Genomic DNA, 18,909 nt, shown 5'->3' with positions numbered 1-18,909 from the left:
TTAAAAATCATACAATGTGATTTTCTGGATTTTTGTTTTAGATTCCGTCTCTCACAGTTGAAGTGTACCTATGATAAAAAATTACAGACCTCTACATGCTTTGTAAGTAGGAAAACCTGCAAAATCGGCAGTGTGTTAAATACTTATCCCCACTGTAAGTATTTAATCACCTATGATTTTTAATTAATTTAATTTGCTTTTTATTGACATAAGTATTTGATCACCTACCAACCAGTAAGAATTCCGTCTCTCACAGACCTGTTTTTTTTTTAAGAAGCCCTCCTGTTCTCCACTCATTACCTGTATTAACTGCACCTGTTTGAATTCGCCATCATGGCTATTAAGCAGAGCTATATTTTGTCCTTTATAAATATTATTTTGGCCTTTATTCATATTACAATCGCTCACTGTCGTTTCTTTAAAAATGAAATATTCTCAAAAACATCGTTATATATAGCCTTCCCGCTGTGGATGTCTATTTCAGCACTGTTTCACGCTGCTCTGAGACAAGCATGGAGAAACCAAAATGTTTAGTTATATTCCATGATATTCTTAAGATATATTGGTTGACTGAATATAAATATGTGATGTATGATGATGTATAAATCATTCTAAATAAGAAACTGGCCTTTATTTACAAATTTGTGAGAATGTCTCACCCCATGTTCAACAATTCCTTTTTCGCTCATTCTAGATTAAAGGAAAAAAGAAATCTCTAAAATATTGTTCGTTTAAAAAAAAGTGATTATTATTATTATTCTCAGATATTGTCACAGATCCTAACAGAAAATGTCCCTTAGATATTCATTATAGACATATATTATAAACATTCAGAGATATTACATTTACATTTAAGTCATTTAGCAGACGCTCTTATCCAGAGCGACTTACAAATTGGTGCGTTCACCTTAAGACATCCAGTGGAACAGCCACTTTACAATAGTGCATCTAAATCTTTTAAGGGGGGTGAGAAGGATTACTTTATCCTATCCTAGGTATTCCTGAAAGAGGTGGGGTTTCAGGTGTCTCCGGAAGGTGGTGATTGACTCCGCTGTCCTGGCGTCGTGAGGGAGTTTGTTCCACCATTGGGGGCCAGAGCAGCGAACAGTTTTGACTGGGCTGCGCGGGAACTGTACTTCCTCAGTGGTAGGGAGGCGAGCAGGCCAGAGGTGGATGAACGCAGTGCCCTTGTTTGGGTGTAGGGCCTGATCAGAGCCTGGAGGTACTGAGGTGCCGTTCCCCTCACAGCTCCGTAGGCAAGCACCATGGTCTTGTAGCGGATGCGAGCTTCAACTGGAAGCCAGTGGAGAGAGCGGAGGAGCGGGGTGACGTGAGAGAACTTGGGAAGGTTGAACACCAGACGGGCTGCGGCGTTCTGGATGAGTTGTAGGGTTTAATGGCACAGGCAGGGAGCCCAGCCAACAGCGAGTTGCAGTAATCCAGACGGGAGATGACAAGTGCCTGGATTAGGACCTGCGCCGCTTCCTGTGTGAGGCAGGGTCGTACTCTGCGGATGTTGTAGAGCATGAACCTACAGGAACGGGCCACCGCCTTGATGTTAGTTGAGAACGACAGGGTGTTGTCCAGGATCACGCCAAGGTTCTTAGCGCTCTGGGAGGAGGACACAATGGAGTTGTCAACCGTGATGGCGAGATCATGGAACGGGCAGTCCTTCCCCGGGAGGAAGAGCAGCTCCGTCTTGCCGAGGTTCAGCTTGAGGTGGTGATCCGTCATCCACACTGATATGTCTGCCAGACATGCAGAGATGCGATTCGCCACCTGGTCATCAGAAGGGGGAAAGGAGAAGATTAATTGTGTGTCGTCTGCATAGCAATGATAGGAGAGACCATGTGAGGTTATGACAGAGCCAAGTGACTTGGTGTATAGCGAGAATAGGAGAGGGCCTAGAACAGAGCCCTGGGGGACGCCAGTGGTGAGAGCGCGTGGTGAGGAGACAGATTCTCGCCACGCCACCTGGTAGGAGCGACCTGTCAGGTAGGACGCAATCCAAGCGTGGGCCGCGCCGGAGATGCCCAACTCGGAGAGGGTGGAGAGGAGGATCTGATGGTTCACAGTATCGAAGGCAGCCGATAGGTCTAGAAGGATGAGAGCAAAGGAGAGAGAGTTAGCTTTAGCAGTAGCAGCTTTAGCAGTGCGGAGCGCCTCCGTGATACAGAGAAGAGCAGTCTCAGTTGAATGACTAGTCTTGAAACCTGACTGATTTGGATCAAGAAGGTCATTCTGAGAGAGATAGCGGGAGAGCTGGCCAAGGACGGCACGTTCAAGAGTTTTGGAGAGAAAAGAAAGAAGGGATACTGGTCTGTAGTTGTTGACATCGGAGGGATCGAGTGTAGGTTTTTTCAGAAGGGGTGCAACTCTCGCTCTCTTGAAGACGGAAGGGACGTAGCCAGCGGTCAGGGATGAGTTGATGAGCGAGGTGAGGTAAGGGAGAAGGTCTCCGGAAATGGTCTGGAGAAGAGAGGAGGGGATAGGGTCAAGCGGGCAGGTTGTTGGGCGGCCAGCCGTCACAAAACGCGAGATTTCATCTGGAGAGAGAGGGGAGAAAGAGGTCAGAGCACAGGGTAGGGCAGTGTGAGCAGAACCAGCGGTGTCGTTTGACTTAGCAAACGAGGATCGGATGTCGTCGACCTTCTTTTCAAAATGGTTGACGAAGTCATCTGCAGAGAGGGAGGAGGGGGGGGGGAGGGGGAGGAGGATTCAGGAGGGAGGAGAAGGTGGCTGTCACGTCTAATCAAGGTGGGTGGAATCAGGCGCAGAGAGCAGATAGCGATATAAAGTTTATTCTCCGTTGAACAAAACAAACACGGTAAACCCAAACACACACAGGGTGAAATTATCCAACACAGGATAACAGAGTAACCGGAGAATAAGAAACACAAAAACACCGATAGACGAATATAATGACAACATAAACAATCCCGCACAAAACAAGGGTGGGACAACCTACATTATATACAGACACTAATTAACTAAACAACACACAGGTGCAACCAATCAGACAAAACCAACAGATAAACGAAAAGGGATCGGTAGTGGCTAGTAGGACGGTGACGACGACCGCCGAGCACCGCCCGAACGGGCAGGAGAGCCAACCTCGGCGGAAGTCGTGACAGTGGCAAAGAGCTTCCTAGGGTTACGAGGATCGGATGTCGTCAACCTTCTTTTCAAAATGGTTGACGAAGTCATCTGCAGAGAGGGAGGAGGGGGGGGAGGGGGAGGAGGATTCAAGAGGGAGGAGAAGGTGGCAAAGAGCTTCCTAGGGTTAGAGGCAGATGCTTGGAATTTAGAGTGGTAGAAAGTGGCTTTAGCAGCAGAGACAGAGGAGGAAAATGTAGAGAGGAGGGAGTGAAAGGATGCCAGGTCCGCAGGGAGGCGAGTTTTCCGCTCGCTCCAACCGCTCGCTCCAACCCGGAAGTACTATTCATTTAGAATCCTCCAACCCTCTCAATAGATATTCATTTAGAATTCTCCAACCCTCTAAATAGATATTCATTCAGAATCCTCCAACCCTCTAAATAGATATTAGTTTAGAATCCTCCAACCCTCTAAATAGATATTCATTTAGAATCCTCCAACCCTCTAAATAGATATGAGTTTAGAATCCTCCAACCCTCTAAATAGATATTCATTCAGAATCCTCCAACCCTCTAAATAGATATTCATTTAGAATCCTCCAACCCTCTAAATAGATATTAGTTTAGAATTCTCCAACCCTCTCAATAGATATTAGTTTAGAATTCTCCAACCCTCTCAATAGATATTAGTTTAGAATCCTCCAACCCTCTAAATAGATATTAGTTTAGAATCCTCCAACCCTCTAAATAGATATTCATTCAGAATCCTCCAACCCTCTAAATAGATATTAGTTTAGAATTCTCCAACCCTCTCAATAGATATTAGTTTAGAATCCTCCAACCCTCTAAATAGATATTCATTTAGAATCCTCCAACCCTCTAAATAGATATTAGTTTAGAATCCTCCAACCCTCTAAATAGATATTCATTTAGAATCCTCCAACCCTCTAAATGTAGTTATTGGCGGCTTTATTTACACATTTGTGAGAATGTCTCACCCCATGTTCAAGAATTGCCTTTTTCTCAATCACTCCAGTTTAAATGAAAATGAAAACTCCAAAATATTGTTACTTTTTTAAACAAAGCGATTATTGTTATGAATTAATTTAGAATGATATAAAATGCCCCTTAGATATTAATTTAGACAGAATCCTCCAATACTCTAAATGAAATTATTGGCGGAGAATCACGTCATTGAATTTCTTTTTTTACTGTAGGCCTACCGTAGGCAACATGAGTCTCACTAGTGGTGAGTAATGTGCTGTTAAAAGTGGGGTAGGTCTTATTTATTTAAAGAGCATATTGAAGTTAGAAACAATATGATTTGAAGCAAAAGCCTACAACTATTTTAGCACCGTTTCACACTGCTCTGAGACCAGCATGGGGACTGGTCTTGATAAATCAATGGGGACTGGTAGTGATACATCAATGGGGACTGGAAGTGATAAATCAATGGGGACTGGTAGTGATAAATCAATGGGGACTGGTAGTGATAAATCAATGGGGACTGGTCTTGATAAATCAATGGGGACTGGTCTTGATAAATCAATGGAGACTGGTCTTAATAAATCAATGGGGACTGGTAGTGATAAATCAATGGGGACTGGTGTTGATAAATCAATGGGGACTGGTCTTGATAAATCAATGGGGACTGGTCTTGATAAATCAATGGGGACTGGTAGTGATAAATCAATGGGGACTGGTAGTGATAAATCAATGGGGACTGGTAGTGATAAATCAATGGGGACTGGTAGTGATAAATCAATGGGGACTGGTAGTGATAAATCAATGGGGACTGGTAGTGATAAATCAATGGGGACTGGTAGTGATAAATCAATGGGGACTGGTCTTGATAAATCAATGGGGACTGGTAGTGATAAATCAATGGGGACTGGTAGTGATAAATCAATGGGGACTGGTAGTGATAAATCAATGGGGACTGGTAGTGATAAATCAATGGGGACTGGTAGTGATAAATCAATGGGGACTGGTCTTAATAAATCAATGGGCACTGGTAGTGATAAATCAATGGGGACTGGTAGTGATAAATCAATGGGGACTGGTAGTGATAAATCAATGGGGACTGGTAGTGATAAATCAATGGGGACTGGTCTTAATAAATCAATGGGCACTGGTAGTGATAAATCAATGGGGACTGGTAGTGATAAATCAATGGGGACTGGTAGTGATAAATCAATGAGATTTTTTATTTTCACTGAATCTCCGTTTGGGTATTGGTTCGACTAGAATTAGAAAATTAGGGTGCAGAATTGTTATGTTCTTAGTGTAACCTTTAATTACCTAGGCAAGTCAGTTAAGAACAAATTCTTATTTACAAGGACAGCCTACTCCCCCATCTGGAAATTGAACCCAGGTCTCCTGTGTCCCCACATGCTCTCCCTTATGTAAGGAATTATGCATTTTCCCATGTTTATTACAATATGTATTGTAGGCTATGTTTACTTGTCAGATTGCACAGTAGCCTAATAAACAAATGTAGGTGGCTTATATCTTTAAAATACTTTATTATCCAAATGTAAAAGCATGTACTGTACAGTACTGTATTTCTTCATCAGTATCTTTATGCTTCGTTAAATAAAATAATTATAAAAATACTCTTTCAAAATGTAGATGTTGATTTAGTTATGGATCCATAATGAATTACTATGGGAATAAATATCACTGATTTACAGAAATATTGGAACAAAGTTGTCTAATGAAGGCAAACAATTTAGAATCCTCCAATCCTCTTCTGCTGTAGCCTACTCCCGACCATCACGTTGTACAGCGCCATATTTTCCATTCCATCCTAACGGACACCCTGAGGATTTCGTTTCTCTCGGGAATAAAAACACAATAATATTAATAAAATTAATTAAGCTAAGTTTCTTAAAATCAGTCCCATATACTATGTTATTTCAAAACAGGTTTTATATTCTCTGGTAATGCCAATATGGGAGACTATCAAATGCTTCTCAAAGATGCCCTCTGGTGGTTAAACTAGCACTAACTAGCATTAATGGTAAAAATGGCCGACAATTAAAAACGGTGCCACAGAATGCTGCAGCAGCACACAAGGTGCAGTATGGCAGAACTTTTAAAGGAGGAACCACTGTGTGTGTGTGTGTGTAATAGTGTGTGTGTGTGTGTGTGTGTGTGTAATAATGTGTGTGTGTAATAATGTGTGTGTGTAATAATGTGTGTGTGTGTAATAGTGTGTGTGTGTGTAATAGTGTGTGTGTGTGTAATAGTGTGTGTGTGTGTAATAACGTGTGTGTGTGTGTGTAATAGTGTGTGTGTGTGTAATAGTGTGTGTGTGTGTAATAGTGTGTGTGTGTGTAATAACGTGTGTGTGTGTGTGTAATAGTGTGTGTGTGTGTAATAGTGTGTGTGTGTAATAGTGTGTGTGTGTGTAATAACGTGTGTGTGTGTGTGTAATAGTGTGTGTGTGTGTAATAGTGTGTGTGTGTGTGTAATAGTGTGTGTGTGTGTAATAACGTGTGTGTGTGTGTGTAATAGTGTGTGTGTGTGTAATAGTGTGTGTGTGTGTAATAGTGTGTGTGTGTGTAATAACGTGTGTGTGTGTGTGTAATAGTGTGTGTGTGTGTGTGTAATAACGTGTATGTGTATGTGTGTAAAAAATATGTGTGTGTAATATGTATGTGTGTGTGTGTGTGTGTGTGTAATAGTGTGTGTGTGTGTGTAATAACGTGTGTGTGTGTGTAATAGTGTGTGTGTGTGTGTGTGTGTGTGTGTAATAACGTGTATGTGTGTGTGTGTAAAAAATATGTGTGTGTAATATATGTGTGTGTGTGTGTGTGTGTAATAGTGTGTGTGTGTGTAATAACATGTGTGTGTAATAACTTGTGTGTGTGTGTGTGTGTGTGTAATAACGTGTATGTGTGTGTGTGTAAAAATATGTGTGTGTGTAATAATGTGTGTGTGTGTAATAATGTGTGTGTGTAATATGTGTGTGTGTGTGTGTGTGTGTAATATGTGTGTGTGTAATATGTGTGTGTGTGTGTGTGTGTAATATGTGTGTGTGTAATATGTGTGTGTGTGTGTGTAATAATGTTTGTGTGTGTGTGTGTAATATGTGTGTGTGTGTGTGTAATATGTGTGTGTGTGTATTGTGTGTGTGTGTAATAATGTGTGTGTGTGTTTTGTGTGTGTGTGTAATAATGTTTGTGTGTGTGTGTAATAATGTTTGTGTGTGTGTGTAATAATGTGTGTGTGTGTGTGTGGGTTTGAGGTGAGAACCTGGTGAAGATAGATCTGATGGACTGGAGCGGAGCCAAGACTCATACCTACTACCAGAACTTCAGGATCACAGATGAGAAGGTAAGACACTCAGAACACTGTGTATAGTCTGGGGGAGGAGAAGGTAAGACACTCAGAACACTGTGTATAGTCTGGGGGAGGAGAAGGTAAGACACTCAGAACACTGTGTATAGTCTGGGGGAGGAGAAGGTAAGACACTCTGAACACTGTGTATAGTCTGGGGGATGAGAAGGTAAGACACTCTGAACACTGTGTATAGTCTGGGGGATGAGAAGGTAAGACACTCTGAACACTGTGTATAGTCTGGGGGATGAGAAGGTAAGACACTCTGAACACTGTGTATAGTCTGGGGGATGAGAAGGTAAGACACTCTGAACACTGTGTATAGTCTGGGGGATGAGAAGGTAAGACACTCTGAACACTGTGTATAGTCTGGGGGAGGAGAAGGTAAGACACTCAGAACACTGTGTATAGTCTGGGGGATGAGAAGGTAAGACACTGGCTGGTAACGGTCTTTGGGAAGGGTCTGTGGGATGACTAGTAACAGTCTGTGGGATGGCTGGTAACGGGCTGTGGGATGGCTGGTTACAGTCTGTGGGATGGCTGGTCACAGTCTGTGGGATGGCTGGTAACAGTCTGTGGGATGGCTGGTAACAGTCTGTGGGATGACTGGTAACAGTCTGTGGGATGGCTGGTAACAGTCTGTGGGATGACTGGTAACAGTCTGTGGGATGGCTGGTAACGGTCTTTGGGATGGCTGGTAACAGTCTGTGGGATGGCTGGTAACAGTCTGTGGAATGGCTGGTAACAGTCTGTGGGATGGCTGGTAATAGTCTGTGGGATCGCTAGTAACAGTCTGTGGGATGGCTGGTAACAGTCTGTGGGATGGGTCTGTGGGATGGCTGGTCACAGTCTGTGGGATGGCTGGTCACAGTCTGTGGGATCGCTGGTAACAGTCTGTGGGATGACTGGTAACAGTCTGTGGGATGGCTGGTCACAGTCTGTGGGATGGCTGATAACAGTCTGTGGGATGACTGGTAACAGTCTGTGGGATGGCTTTTAGCGGTCTTTGGGATGGCTGGTAACAGTCTGTGGGATGGCTGGTAACAGTCTGTGGGATGGCTGGTAACAGTCTGTGGGATGGCTGGTAACAGTCTTTGGGATGGCTGGTAAAAGTCTGTGGGATGGCTGGTAACAGTCTTTGGGATGGCTGGTAACAGTCTGTGGAATGGCTGGTAACAGTCTGTGGGATGGCTGGTAACAGTCTGTGGGATGACTGTTAACAGTCTGTGGGATGGCTGGTAACAGTCTGTGGGATGACTGGTAACGGTCTGTGGGATGGCTGGTAACGGTCTTTGGGATGGCTGGTAACAGTCTGTGGGATGGCTGGTAACAGTCTGTGGAATGGCTGGTAACAGTCTGTGGGATGGCTGGTAACAGTCTGTGGGATCGCTAGTAACAGTCTGTGGGATGGCTGGTCACAGTCTGTGGGATGGGTCTGTGGGATGGCTGGTCACAGTCTGTGGGATGGCTGGTCACAGTCTGTGGGATCGCTGGTAACAGTCTGTGGGATGACTGGTAACAGTCTGTGGGATGGCTGGTAACGGTCTTTGGGATGGCTGGTAACAGTCTGTGGGATGGCTGGTAACAGTCTGTGGGATGGCTGGTAACAGTCTGTGGGATGGCTGGTCACAGTCTGTGGGATGGCTGGTAACAGTCTGTGGGATGACTGGTAACAGTCTGTGGGATGGCTTTTAGCGGTCTGTGGGATGGCTGGTAACAGTCTGTGGGATGGCTGGTAACAGTCTGTGGGATGGCTGGTAACAGTCTTTGGGATGGCTGGTAAAAGTCTGTGGGATGGCTGGTAACAGTCTTTGGGATGGCTGGTAACAGTCTGTGGAATGGCTGGTAACAGACTTTGGGATGGCTGGTAACGGTCTGTGGGATGACTGGTAACAGTCTGACGGATGGCTGGTAACAGTCTGTGGGATGACTGGTAACAGTCTGTGGGATGGCTGGTAACAGTCTTGTGGGATGACTGGTAACAGTCTGTGGGATGGCTAGTAACAGTCTGTGGGATGGCTGGTCACAGTCTGTGGGATGGGTCTGTGGGATGGCTGGTAACAGTCTGTGGCATGGCTGGTAACAGTCTGTTGGATGGCTGGTAACAGTCTGTGGGATGGATGGTAACAGTCTGTGGGATGGGTCTGTGGGATGGCGGGGAACGGTCAGTGGGATGGCGGGTAACGGGCTTTGGGATGGCTGGTAACGGTCTGTGGGATCGCTGGTAACAGTCTGTGGGATGGCTGGTAACGGGCTTTGGGATGGCTGGTAACAGTCAGTGGGATGGCTGGTAACAGTCTGTGGGATGGCTGGTAACAGTCTGTGGGATGGCTGGTAACAGTCTGTGGGATGGCTGGTCACAGTCTGTGGGATGACTGGTAACAGTCTGTGGGATGGCTTTTAGCGGTCTTTGGGATGGCTGGTAACAGTCTGTGGGATGGCTGGTAACAGTCTGTGGGATGACTGGTAACAGACTTTGGGATGGCTGGTAACAGTCTGTGGGATGGCTGGTAACAGTCTGTGGGATGGCTGGTAACAGTCTGTGGGATGGCTGGTAGCGGTCTTTGGGATGGCTGGTAACGGTCTGTGGGATGGCTGGTCACAGTCTGTGGGATGGGTCTGTGGGATGGCTGGTAACAGTCTGTGGGATGGCTGGTCACAGTCTGTGGGATCGCTGGTAACAGTCTGTGGGATGACTGGTAACAGTCTGTGGGATGGCTGGTAACGGTCTTTGGGATGGCTGGTAACAGTCTGTGGGATGGCTGGTAACAGTCTGTGGGATGGCTGGTAACAGTCTTTGGGATGGCTGGTAACGGTCTTTGGGATGTCTGGTAACAGTCTGTGGGATGGCTGGTAACAGTCTGTGGGATGGCTGGTAACAGTCTGTGGGATGGCTGGTAACAGTCTGTGGGATGGCTGGTAACAGTCTGTGGGATGACTGGTAACAGTCTATGGGATGGCTGGTAACAGTCTGTGGGATGGGTCTGTGGGATGGCTGGTAACGGTCTTTGGGATGGCTGGTAACAGTCTGTGGGATGGCTGGTAACAGTCTGTGGAATGGCTGGTAACAGTCTGTGGGATGGCTGGTAACAGTCTGTGGGATCGCTAATAACAGTCTGTGGGATGGCTGGTCACAGTCTGTGGGATGGCTGGTAACAGTCTGTGGGATGGCTGGTCACAGTCTGTGGGATCGCTGGTAACAGTCTGTGGGATGACTGGTAACAGTCTGTGGGATGGCTGGTAATGGTCTTTGGGATGGCTGGTAACAGTCTGTGGGATGGCTGGTAACAGTCTGTGGGATGGCTGGTAACAGTCTGTGGGATGGCTGGTAACAGTCTGTGGGATGACTGGTAACAGTCTGTGGGATGGCTTTTAGCGGTCTTTGGGATGGCTGGTAACAGTCTGTGGGATGGCTGGTAACAGTCTGTGGGATGGCTGGTAACAGTCTGTGGGATGGCTGGTAACAGTCTTTGGGATGGCTGGTAAAAGTCTGTGGGATGGCTGGTAACAGTCTTTGGGATGGCTGGTAACAGTTTGTGGGATGGCTGGTAACAGACTTTGGGATGGCTGGTAATGGTCTGTGGGATGGCTGGTAACGGTCTGTGGGATGACTGGTAACAGTCTGACGGATGGCTGGTAACAGTCTTGTGGGATGACTGGTAACAGTCTGTGGGATGGGTCTGTGGGATGGCTGGTAACAGTCTGTGGCATGGCTGGTAACAGTCTGTTGGATGGCTGGTAACAGTCTGTGGGATGGCTGGTAACAGTCTGTGGGATGGGTCTGTGGGATGGCGGGTAACGGTCAGTGGGATGGCGGGTAACGGGCTTTGGGATGGCGGGTAACGGTCAGTGGGATCGCTGGTAACAGTCTGTGGGATGACTGGTAACAGTCTGTGGGATGGCTGGTAACGGTCTTTGGGATGGCTGGTAACAGTCTGTGGGATGGCTGGTAACAGTCTGTGGGATGGCTGGTAACAGTCTGTGGGATGGCTGGTCACAGTCTGTGGGATGGCTGGTAACAGTCTGTGGGATGACTGGTAACAGTCTGTGGGATGGCTTTTAGCGGTCTTTGGGATGGCTGGTAACAGTCTGTGGGATGGCTGGTAACAGTCTGTGGGATGGCTGGTAACAGTCTTTGGGATGGCTGGTAAAAGTCTGTGGGATGGCTGGTAACAGTCTTTGGGATGGCTGGTAACAGTCTGTGGAATGGCTGGTAACAGACTTTGGGATGGCTGGTAACGGTCTGTGGGATGACTGGTAACAGTCTGACGGATGGCTGGTAACAGTCTGTGGGATGACTGGTAACAGTCTGTGGGATGGCTGGTAACAGTCTTGTGGGATGACTGGTAACAGTCTGTGGGATGGCTAGTAACAGTCTGTGGGATGGCTGGTCACAGTCTGTGGGATGGGTCTGTGGGATGGCTGGTAACAGTCTGTGGCATGGCTGGTAACAGTCTGTTGGATGGCTGGTAACAGTCTGTGGGATGGATGGTAACAGTCTGTGGGATGGGTCTGTGGGATGGCGGGGAACGGTCAGTGGGATGGCGGGTAACGGGCTTTGGGATGGCTGGTAACGGTCTGTGGGATCGCTGGTAACAGTCTGTGGGATGGCTGGTAACGGGCTTTGGGATGGCTGGTAACAGTCAGTGGGATGGCTGGTAACAGTCTGTGGGATGGCTGGTAACAGTCTGTGGGATGGCTGGTAACAGTCTGTGGGATGGCTGGTCACAGTCTGTGGGATGACTGGTAACAGTCTGTGGGATGGCTTTTAGCGGTCTTTGGGATGGCTGGTAACAGTCTGTGGGATGGCTGGTAACAGTCTGTGGGATGACTGGTAACAGACTTTGGGATGGCTGGTAACAGTCTGTGGGATGGCTGGTAACAGTCTGTGGGATGGCTGGTAACAGTCTGTGGGATGGCTGGTAGCGGTCTTTGGGATGGCTGGTAACGGTCTGTGGGATGGCTGGTCACAGTCTGTGGGATCGCTGGTAACAGTCTGTGGGATGACTGGTAACAGTCTGTGGGATGGCTGGTAACGGTCTTTGGGATGGCTGGTAACAGTCTGTGGGATGGCTGGTAACAGTCTGTGGGATGGCTGGTAACAGTCTTTGGGATGGCTGGTAACAGTCTGTGGAATGGCTGGTAACAGACTTTGGGATGGCTGGTAACGGTCTGTGGGATGACTGGTAACAGTCTGACGGATGGCTGGTAACAGTCTGTGGGATGACTGGTAACAGTCTGTGGGATGGCTGGTAACAGTCTTGTGGGATGACTGGTAACAGTCTGTGGGATGGCTAGTAACAGTCTGTGGGATGGCTGGTCACAGTCTGTGGGATGGGTCTGTGGGATGGCTGGTAACAGTCTGTGGCATGGCTGGTAACAGTCTGTTGGATGGCTGGTAACAGTCTGTGGGATGGATGGTAACAGTCTGTGGGATGGGTCTGTGGGATGGCGGGGAACGGTCAGTGGGATGGCGGGTAACGGGCTTTGGGATGGCTGGTAACGGTCTGTGGGATCGCTGGTAACAGTCTGTGGGATGGCTGGTAACGGGCTTTGGGATGGCTGGTAACAGTCAGTGGGATGGCTGGTAACAGTCTGTGGGATGGCTGGTAACAGTCTGTGGGATGGCTGGTAACAGTCTGTGGGATGGCTGGTCACAGTCTGTGGGATGACTGGTAACAGTCTGTGGGATGGCTTTTAGCGGTCTTTGGGATGGCTGGTAACAGTCTGTGGGATGGCTGGTAACAGTCTGTGGGATGACTGGTAACAGACTTTGGGATGGCTGGTAACAGTCTGTGGGATGGCTGGTAACAGTCTGTGGGATGGCTGGTAACAGTCTGTGGGATGGCTGGTAGCGGTCTTTGGGATGGCTGGTAACGGTCTGTGGGATGGCTGGTCACAGTCTGTGGGATCGCTGGTAACAGTCTGTGGGATGACTGGTAACAGTCTGTGGGATGGCTGGTAACGGTCTTTGGGATGGCTGGTAACAGTCTGTGGGATGGCTGGTAACAGTCTGTGGGATGGCTGGTAACAGTCTTTGGGATGGCTGGTAACGGTCTTTGGGATGTCTGGTAACAGTCTGTGGGATGGCTGGTAACAGTCTGTGGGATGGCTGGTAACAGTCTGTGGGATGGCTGGTAACAGTCTGTGGGATGGCTGGTAACAGTCTGTGGGATGACTGGTAACAGTCTATGGGATGGCTGGTAACAGTCTGTGGGATGGGTCTGTGGGATGGCTGGTAACGGTCTTTGGGATGGCTGGTAACAGTCTGTGGGATGGCTGGTAACAGTCTGTGGAATGGCTGGTAACAGTCTGTGGGATGGCTGGTAACAGTCTGTGGGATCGCTAATAACAGTCTGTGGGATGGCTGGTCACAGTCTGTGGGATGGCTGGTAACAGTCTGTGGGATGGCTGGTCACAGTCTGTGGGATCGCTGGTAACAGTCTGTGGGATGACTGGTAACAGTCTGTGGGATGGCTGGTAATGGTCTTTGGGATGGCTGGTAACAGTCTGTGGGATGGCTGGTAACAGTCTGTGGGATGGCTGGTAACAGTCTGTGGGATGACTGGTAACAGTCTGTGGGATGGCTTTTAGCGGTCTTTGGGATGGCTGGTAACAGTCTGTGGGATGGCTGGTAACAGTCTGTGGGATGGCTGGTAACAGTCTGTGGGATGGCTGGTAACAGTCTTTGGGATGGCTGGTAAAAGTCTGTGGGATGGCTGGTAACAGTCTTTGGGATGGCTGGTAACAGTTTGTGGGATGGCTGGTAACAGACTTTGGGATGGCTGGTAATGGTCTGTGGGATGGCTGGTAACGGTCTGTGGGATGACTGGTAACAGTCTGACGGATGGCTGGTAACAGTCTTGTGGGATGACTGGTAACAGTCTGTGGGATGGGTCTGTGGGATGGCTGGTAACAGTCTGTGGCATGGCTGGTAACAGTCTGTTGGATGGCTGGTAACAGTCTGTGGGATGGCTGGTAACAGTCTGTGGGATGGGTCTGTGGGATGGCGGGTAACGGTCAGTGGGATGGCGGGTAACGGGCTTTGGGATGGCGGGTAACGGTCAGTGGGATGGCGGGTAACGGGCTTTGGGATGGCTGGTAACGGTCTGTGGGATCGCTGGTAACAGTCTGTGGGATGGCTGGTAACGGGCTTTGGGATGGCTGGTAACAGTCTGTGGGATGACTGGTAACAGTCTATGGGATGGCTGGTAGCGGTCTTTGGGATGGCTGGTAGCGGTCTGTGGGATGGCTGGTAACAGTCTGTGGGATGGCTGGTAACAGTCTGTGGGATGGCTGGTAACAGTCTGTGGGATGGCTGGTAACAGCCCGTGGGATGACCGGTAACAGTCTGTGGGATGGCTTTTAACGGTCGTTGGGATGGCTGGTACCAGTCTGTGGGATGGCTGGTAATGGTCTTTGGGATGGCTGGTAATAGTCTGTGGGATGGCTGGTAACAGTCTTTGGGATGGCTGGTAAAAGTCTGTGGGATGGCTGGTAACAGTCTTTGGGATGGCTGGTAACAGTCTATGGGATGGCTGGTAACAGTCTCTGGGATGGGTCTGTGGGATGGCTGGTAACAGACTGTGGGATGGCTGGTAACAGTCTGTGGGATGGCTGGTAACAGTCTGTGGGATGGCTGGTAACAGTCTGTGGGATGACTGGTAACAGTCTATGGGATGGCTGGTAACAGTCTGTGGGATGGGTCTGTGGGATGGCTGGTAACGGTCTTTGGGATGGCTGGTAACAGTCTGTGGGATGGCTGGTAACAGTCTGTGGAATGGCTGGTAACAGTCTGTGGGATGGCTGGTAACAGTCTGTGGGATCGCTAGTAACAGTCTGTGGGATGGCTGGTCACAGTCTGTGGGATGGCTGGTAACAGTCTGTGGGATGGCTGGTCACAGTCTGTGGGATCGCTGGTAACAGTCTGTGGGATGACTGGTAACAGTCTGTGGGATGGCTGGTAATGGTCTTTGGGATGGCTGGTAACAGTCTGTGGGATGGCTGGTAACAGTCTGTGGGATGGCTGGTAACAGTCTGTGGGATGGCTGGTAACAGTCTGTGGGATGACTGGTAACAGTCTGTGGGATGGCTTTTAGCGGTCTTTGGGATGGCTGGTAACAGTCTGTGGGATGGCTGGTAACAGTCTGTGGGATGGCTGGTAACAGTCTGTGGGATGGCTGGTAACAGTCTTTGGGATGGCTGGTAAAAGTCTGTGGGATGGCTGGTAACAGTCTTTGGGATGGCTGGTAACAGTTTGTGGGATGGCTGGTAACAGACTTTGGGATGGCTGGTAATGGTCTGTGGGATGGCTGGTAACGGTCTGTGGGATGACTGGTAACAGTCTGTGGGATGGGTCTGTGGGATGGCTGGTAACAGTCTGTGGCATGGCTGGTAACAGTCTGTTGGATGGCTGGTAACAGTCTGTGGGATGGCTGGTAACAGTCTGTGGGATGGGTCTGTGGGATGGCGGGTAACGGTCAGTGGGATGGCGGGTAACGGGCTTTGGGATGGCTGGTAACGGTCTGTGGGATCGCTGGTAACAGTCTGTGGGATGGCTGGTAACGGGCTTTGGGATGGCTGGTAACAGTCTGTGGGATGACTGGTAACAGTCTGTGGGATGGCTGGTAGCGGTCTTTGGGATGGCTGGTAGCGGTCTGTGGGATGGCTGGTAACAGTCTGTGGGATGGCTGGTAACAGTCTGTGGGATGGCTGGTAACAGTCTGTGGGATGGCTAGTAACAGTCTGTGGGATGGCTGGTAACAGCCCGTGGGATGACCGGTAACAGTCTGTGGGATGGCTTTCAACGGTCTTTGGGATGGCTGGTACCAGTCTGTGGGATGGCTGGTAATGGTCTTTGGGATGGCTGGTAATAGTCTGTGGGATGGCTGGTAACAGTCTTTGGGATGGCTGGTAAAAGTCTGTGGGATGGCTGGTAACAGTCTTTGGGATGGCTGGTAACAGTCTATGGGATGGCTGGTAACAGTCTCTGGGATGGGTCTGTGGGATGGCTGGTAACAGACTGTGGGATGGCTGGTAACAGACTGTGGGATGGCTGGTAACAGTCTGTGGGATGGCTGGTAACAGTCTGAGGGAGGGCTGGTAACAGTCTGTGGGATGGCTGGTAACAGAATGTGGGATGGCTTGTAACGGACTGTGGGATGGCTGGTAACGGGCTGTGGGATGGCTGGTAACGGGCTGTGGGATGGCTGGTAACAGACTGTGGGATGGCTGGTAACAGTCTGTGGGATGGCTGGTAACAGACTGTGGGATGGCTGGTAACAGTCTGTGGGATGGCTGGTAACAGACTGTGGGATGGCTGGTAACAGACTTTGGGATGGCTGGTAACAGGCTGTGGGATGACTGGTAACAGTCTGTGGGATGGCTGGTAACAGTCTGTGGGATGGCTGGTAACAGCCTGTGGGATGACTGGTAACAGTCTGTGGGATGGCTTTTAACGGTCTTTGGGATGGCTGGTACCAGTCTGTGGGATGGCTGGTAACGGTCTTTGGGATGGCTGGTAACAGTCTGTGGGATGGATGGTAACAGTCTGTGGGATGGCTGGTAACAGTCTGTGGGATGGCTGGTAACAGTCTGTGGGATGGCTGGTAACAGTCTGGGATGGCTGGTAACAGCCTGTGGGATGACTGGTAACAGCCTGTGGGATGACTTTTAACGGTCTTTGGGATGGCTGGTAACGGTCTTTGGGATGGCTGGTAACAGTCTGTGGGATGGCTGGTAACAGTCTGTGGGATGGCTGGTAACAGTCTGTGGGATGACTGGTAACAGTCTGTGGGATGGCTGGTAACAGTCTGTGGGATGACTGGTAACAGTCTATGGGATGGCTGGTAACAGTCTGTGGGATGGGTCTGTGGGATGGCTGGTAACAGTCTGTGGGATGGCTGGTAACAGTCTGTGGGATGACTGGTAACAGTCTATGGGATGGCTGGTAACAGTCTGTGGGATGGGTCTGTGGGATGGCGGGTAACGGTCTGTGGGATGGCTGGTAGCGGTCTTTGGGATGGCTGGTAACAGTCTGTGGGATGGCTGGTAACAGTCTGTGGGATGGGTCTGTGGGATGGCTGGTAACAGTCTGTGGGATGGCTGGTAAAAGTCTGTGGGATGGCTGGTAACAGTCTTTGGGATGGCTGGTAACAGTCTATGGGATGGCTGGTAACAGTCTGTGGGATGGGTCTGTGGGATGGCTGGTAACAGACTGTGGGATGGCTGGTAACAGACTGTGGGATGGCTGGTAACAGACTGTGGGATGGCTGGTAACAGAGTGTGGGATGGCTGGTAACAGTCTGTGGGATGACTGGTAACAGACTGTGGGATGGCTGGTAACGGACTGTGGGATGGCTGGTAACGGACTGTGGGATGGCTGGTAACGGGCTGTGGGATGGCTGGTAACGGGCTGTGGGATGGCTGGTAACAGTCTGTGGGATGGCTGGTAACAGACTGTGGGATGGCTGGTAACAGTCTGTGGGATGACTGGTAACAGACTGTGGGATGGCTGGTAACAGTCTGTGGGATGGCTGGTAACAGACTCTGGGATGGCTGGTAACAGACTGTGGGATGGCTGGTAACAGACTGTGGGATGGCTGGTAACAGACTGTGGGATGGCTGGTAACAGTCTGTGGGATGGCTGGTAACAGACTGTGGGATGGCTGGTAACAGACTTTGGGATGGCTGGTAACAGGCTGTGGGATGACTGGTAACAGTCTGTGGGATGGCTGGTAACAGACTGTGGGATGGCTGGTAACAGTCTGTGGGATGGCTGGTAACAGACTGTGGGATGGCTGGTAACAGACTTTGGGATGGCTGGTAACAGGCTGTGGGATGACTGGTAACAGTCTGTGGGATGGCTGGTAACAGTCTGTGGGATGGCTGGTAACAGCCTGTGGGATGACTGGTAACAGTCTGTGGGATGGCTTTTAACGGTCTTTGGGATGGCTGGTACCAGTCTGTGGGATGGCTGGTAACGGTCTTTGGGATGGCTGGTAACAGTCTGTGGGATGGCTGGTAACAGTCTGTGGGATGGCTGGTAACAGTCTGTGGGATGACTGGTAACAGTCTATGGGATGGCTGGTAACAGTCTGTGGGATGGTTCTGTGGGATGGCTGGTAACAGTCTGTGGGATGACTGGTAACAGTCTATGGGATGGCTGGTAACAGTCTGTGGGATGGGTCTGTGGGATGGCGGGTAACGGTCTGTGGGATGGCGGGTAACGGGCTTTGGGATGGCTGGTAACGGTCTGTGGGATGACGGGTAATGGTCTGTGGGATGGCGGGTAACAGTCTTTGGGATCGCTGGTAACAGTCTGTGGGATGGGTCTATGGGATGGCTGGTAACAGTCTGTGGGATGGGTCTGTGGGATGGCTGGTAACAGACTGTGGGATGGCTGGTAACAGACTGTGGGATGGCTGGTAACAGACTGTGGGATGGCTGGTAACAGACTGTGGGATGGCTG

The 18,909-nt window shown here is 49.2% G+C and overlaps 1 protein-coding gene across 1 annotated transcript in view; it reads left to right on the top strand.

The window, feature by feature from the left end:
- Window positions 1–18,909, top strand: part of fgl1b (fibrinogen like 1B) — a 50,205-nt gene that overhangs the window by 17,628 nt on the left and 13,668 nt on the right. Inside the window, exon 7 of the mRNA XM_065024021.1 lies at window positions 7,348–7,436. Within this exon, the coding sequence (XP_064880093.1) occupies window positions 7,348–7,436 (89 nt within the window). The remainder of the gene's footprint in view (window positions 1–7,347; window positions 7,437–18,909) is intronic.

The sequence above is a fragment of the Oncorhynchus nerka genome, linkage group LG10 (assembly GCF_034236695.1).
Source record: "Oncorhynchus nerka isolate Pitt River linkage group LG10, Oner_Uvic_2.0, whole genome shotgun sequence".
Classification (NCBI taxonomy): domain Eukaryota; kingdom Metazoa; phylum Chordata; class Actinopteri; order Salmoniformes; family Salmonidae; genus Oncorhynchus; species Oncorhynchus nerka.
The sequence above is the reverse complement of the archived record's forward strand: the minus strand, read 5'-3'. Positions and strand labels throughout refer to the sequence as shown.